The 4,875-nt window shown below is 38.2% G+C and overlaps 1 protein-coding gene across 1 annotated transcript; it reads left to right on the top strand.

The window, feature by feature from the left end:
- Nucleotides 1–2,804: 2,804 nt before the first annotated feature.
- On the top strand, nt 2,805–4,351 carry LOC131324769 (polyubiquitin-like). The gene is made up of 2 exons (XM_058356877.1): nt 2,805–3,092; nt 3,255–4,351. Exon 2 carries the CDS (start codon nt 3,255–3,257, stop codon nt 4,173–4,175), a length of 921 nt encoding a protein of 306 aa, XP_058212860.1. The 5' UTR covers nt 2,805–3,092; the 3' UTR covers nt 4,176–4,351.
- The last annotated feature ends 524 nt before the right edge of the window (nt 4,352–4,875 follow it).

The raw sequence follows: 4,875 nt of genomic DNA, 5'->3' as shown, positions 1-4,875 counted from the left end.
CAATCGGTCAATCAAGCTTCCGATGATGCATCCATGACATCAGCCACCAGCAATGAGGCTGACAGTAATCCTTTTACTTGTCTTGCTGGCGAATCTCAAGACCCTTATGAAGAAGATCAGCATGAGCCCACATTGGGTGACTTTTGGGACAGCATGGTGGAAATTGTGACCACCCAAACCCGTAAAGGAAAAGAAAAGCGGGACCAATAATGGTTGCTTAGCTTAAAAGCGCAATAATGGTTGCTTAGCTTAAAAGCAAATTTTTGCTTTTGTTTTGAAGTGTATTGAAAGCTCAATAATGGAGTATTTTCAAAGTTACTCAATAATGGAGTAAATTTCGGTGGAAAAGTTGGTCTGTCAATTTTTTCCACAGATGTACAGTTGTTTTGTAATAATTTCTTTTCCTGTAGAGTCCTCTATATAAAGGACGCGTCTGCTTTTGTTTGAGGTAGGTTTTTGGTTTTGCCCTCTCTCTCTGTAAAAACCAATCTCTCGGTCTCTCTCTCTCTCTTGTAATATTTGCAGTCTCTTTCCCTCTAATAAGAAGGTTAGTTCTTTCCCGATCCTCTGTACTGATTTCATTTCATTACATCTTTGGTATCTTATTAATGCTATTAATAATATTAACCCTATTATTTAAAAAAAATAGGGTCGAAAATCCGGGTTGTTACAATTTCGAATTACATTTATTCTAAGGTGTTACTAAGCTATTAAGATCTATCATCGTCAACTTTCAAAAAGTTTTATTTCCACCATCTTTTTCAACCTTCTCTTTCTATCAACTTTCAATATTAGCTTAATCGGTTGAAGCAAAGGCAAATAACACATATTATGTTTTTCCTAAATATAATATAACATATTACAATTATTTTTATAACTTGAAGCGATCTCAAACACAAAACCCATAACTTAATTTTGAGGTTAATGGAAGATTAACCGTATTGATATTATTATTCGACTCGATAACTGATCGATAATATTATATCCCGACGTGCTATTTTATCTAATATTATCACAAATTACTATTATTTTGATATTGTTATAGTACTATTCATTTATATCACTTTGATATTTAATCTTGAAATAATATTAGTTTAATATATTATTGTGTTGTTATTATTATATAATTACATTCAACTGATCTAGCTATATTAAAAACACGTTCAATGTATTATTAGAAGAAAAAATGATGTATATAATAATAATAATAATAATAATAATAATAATAATAATAATAATAATAAATCTTTATAAAAAAATATAAAAATAAAATGGTACATTGAAAACTAATATAAAATTTTATATGTAGTATCTAAGTTAAATAAAAATTATAAGTTAGGAACTTTAAGCAAAATTATGATTATACTAAGATTTTAATATACTAGTGAATATAGTTAAATGTATAGAGATACGGTAAAAATATTATATAATAATGGTAGTGATTAAAATTTAACGAGAGTAAGTATTATTTTAGTCAAATAAATATAAAATCTCTTAAAATATAAAAAAGTATTAAGTGCTTATAAAAATAACTCTAAGTCTTACAAAATTAAAGAATATAGTATCTATGTAAGAGTACGTTTTACCTTGACGGGTTATAGTATATTTGTAATGCCCCAAATTTTTAAAGAATTTTGGAAACATTAATTAGCGATTTCTTAAAAAAGAGTAATTTAATTAAACATGATTTCATTACTTAAATATGAATAACTCAAAATAGAATTTGATTTATTACAAGTCCGAAATAAAAATACTGAATTTGACAATTTATTAAACCAAAAAAAGAGTAAACTCTAGTTATGTTACGGATCTCAAACATAAAGCTATTATAAACTAAATTCTCCTTAATAGGTGTGGGTCCCGCACGCAAGCACTCGTAATAGGTGTGGGTCCCTCAAACACGCACTCACTCACAATAGTGTTTGCAGGATCAATCACTATTTGTGAGTGAATTTAGTGTTTGCGGGATCCACCCCTATTGTGTGTGTTTGCGGGACTCACACCTATTACGAGTGAATGTGTGTAAGTATTTGTATGTTTTTTTTGGTAACCGAGGAACAACCCTGCAACCGAGTCACTATTGGACCTGACTGCGCAATCCAAACCTCGAGGAAACTAGCACAGCAACCCACCGCCATGACCCCCCACTTAAATCATGGTTTGCCTCTAGGGGGGATCAAATCCTACTATGTTGCAAGTGCAGGTTTGCTCTTACTATGTTGGCAACCCATGGGTAAGTAAATATTTGTGTGTTGTCAATGACAAGGCGGAATGTGGATGATAATCGAGGATGGTGGACAAGGCGGCGTACGTGGGGGGAGGGGGGTGGCGGCGGGGGTAAGGACGACATTGGTGGAGGTAGGCGGTGCAGAATCTGCAGACCGTGGAGGTTAGAGAGAAGGGAGAGAACTGAGGGAAGAGAAGGGGAATGATTGCGCGGTTTGGAGTGTGGAGAGCCGGAGAGTTAAAGATAGGGTAGGGTTTGGGAGTGGATGGTATAGATTAAAATACCAAATTGATTGATGATTAAGATTAAAACGATTTATATAAATATATATAATATATATGGTTCGGTTGGTTCGGTCCTACATCGGTTCGGTCCGCATTTGATTTGTATAGATTTTCAGAAAATCGAGATCGAACCGACCTAGGTTCGGTTTACCCTGAACTACCAAAAAAAGCCCCTGAACTAACCGAAGACCGAACCAATCGATCGGTTTTTTCGATCTGTTCGGATTCGTAACAGCCCTAGTTGTCATATACTGCTTGTTAAATATGTGCAAGTATTTGTGTGTTGTCATATACTTCTTGTTAGCAATATCGTATCGTATGGGATAGGAAACGAGCAACCGCCTTTCTTTACTGCTATTCCTCGTACATTCCGGATTTACTCCACCTTCTCCGCCACGAAATCAGCCAAATCTTCTCTCTCTCTCTCTCTGTATATATATATTTTCTCACGCCTCTCCGCTCTCTCCTTCACATCCAATTCTCAACAATCCTTCACACCTTCTCTCTCTATCTCCCTAAATTCCTCCCTTCTTTCAAAGTTCAAACAACAATCTCTTTCTAACCTTCTTCTTCCCTACAAGGTTAGCACGCGTTCTGTTCAGCGATCATCTAACTACCTTTTGATAGATTTTCTGATCGGTTGTGTTTTTGCGAGTTCTTTTTGATTCAATAGTAGTAGTAGTATTCAGCCAATCAAGGTATTTAATTTTTTTTGTTGTTATTGTGATTGTTATTATCAACAGATGCAGATCTTTGTTAAAACCCTAACTGGCAAGACCATAACACTCGAGGTCGAAAGCTCTGACACGATCGACAACGTTAAAGCGAAGATCCAGGACAAGGAGGGAATCCCTCCGGATCAGCAGCGTTTGATCTTCGCCGGGAAACAGCTCGAGGAAGGCCGTACGCTCGCTGACTACAACATCCAGAAGGAGTCCACGCTCCACCTCGTCCTTCGTCTCCGGGGCGGCATGCAAATCTTCGTCAAAACCCTAACCGGCAAGACGATCACTTTGGAAGTCGAGAGCTCCGATACCGTCGACAACGTCAAGGCCAAGATCCAAGACAAGGAAGGCATCCCTCCGGATCAGCAGCGTCTGATCTTTGCGGGAAAGCAGTTGGAAGATGGACGTACCCTTGCCGATTACAACATCCAGAAGGAATCGACCCTCCACCTCGTCCTCCGTCTCCGCGGCGGCATGCAGATCTTCGTCAAAACCCTAACCGGCAAAACAATCACCTTGGAAGTCGAGAGCTCCGACACCATCGACAACGTCAAGGCCAAAATCCAGGACAAGGAAGGGATTCCGCCGGATCAGCAGCGTCTGATCTTCGCCGGAAAGCAGTTGGAGGATGGACGGACTCTAGCGGATTACAACATCCAGAAGGAGTCGACGTTGCACCTGGTGCTGAGGCTGAGGGGTGGGATGCAGATATTCGTAAAGACTTTGACTGGGAAGACTATTACTCTGGAGGTGGAGAGTTCTGACACCATTGACAATGTCAAGGCCAAGATTCAGGATAAGGAGGGGATTCCGCCCGATCAGCAGAGGTTGATTTTTGCCGGGAAGCAGTTGGAAGATGGGCGGACTCTGGCTGATTATAATATCCAGAAGGAGTCTACCCTCCACCTTGTTCTGCGTCTACGTGGTGGCTGTTGCTGAAGCCTTTTCTGATTCGTGGATCTGGTTGGTGGTTGAGTAGTTATTTGAGTTCCTGTGAAAACTTTTAAATCTTACTTTTGTTTGCTGTTGTGCTCCGTTTCTACTATGGGTGTTTTGCTATAATAATTGTGTTGCTATGGTTTGAAGTATTTTTGTATTTATCTAATTTTGCAGTCTATGCTTAGTTCTTTTGGATGCTTGCTGTCTTAAAATGTTGAGAATGGAGTCTGGATTGATTCTAGATTTTGATTTTATGGAGGTTCTAGGGGATAGGAAGTAGATTATGCTATTGATTGAGCAGTCGAAGCCCTAGGGTAATTAGAAAAGGCTGAACCTAGAAAGAAAGCACAATGCAGGATTTAGATGCCCACTTGAAACTTCTGTAGAGATTCTTTTGTTGTTCTTTAGAAGATGAAATACATGGGGAGAAATTAGTAGTTTAGGTAGTCGAATTCTACTCAAGCTTATCCATTGTCCTGATGTGGTTGACTTTGGGATTATACAGGTAGTATGTGAACAGTAAACGTGGTGATTAACTCTTGGCTAGCAAAGAAGATTACTCCGTTTGATGCTTGGGCTGGTAAGCGTCATGTTTTGAGAGTCTTATTAACTTCCAGTCCTGTATTTGAGCAAAAACCAAAACAGTTGTCCTATGTTATTCAGGCTTTCTTCTAAATAGGTTACCGTATTCAACATTATG

The sequence above is a fragment of the Rhododendron vialii genome, chromosome 4a, assembly GCF_030253575.1.
Source record: "Rhododendron vialii isolate Sample 1 chromosome 4a, ASM3025357v1".
NCBI classification, from domain to species: Eukaryota; Viridiplantae; Streptophyta; class Magnoliopsida; order Ericales; family Ericaceae; genus Rhododendron; species Rhododendron vialii.
Note: the sequence above shows the minus strand (reverse complement) of the source record. Positions and strands in the feature narration are given on the sequence as shown.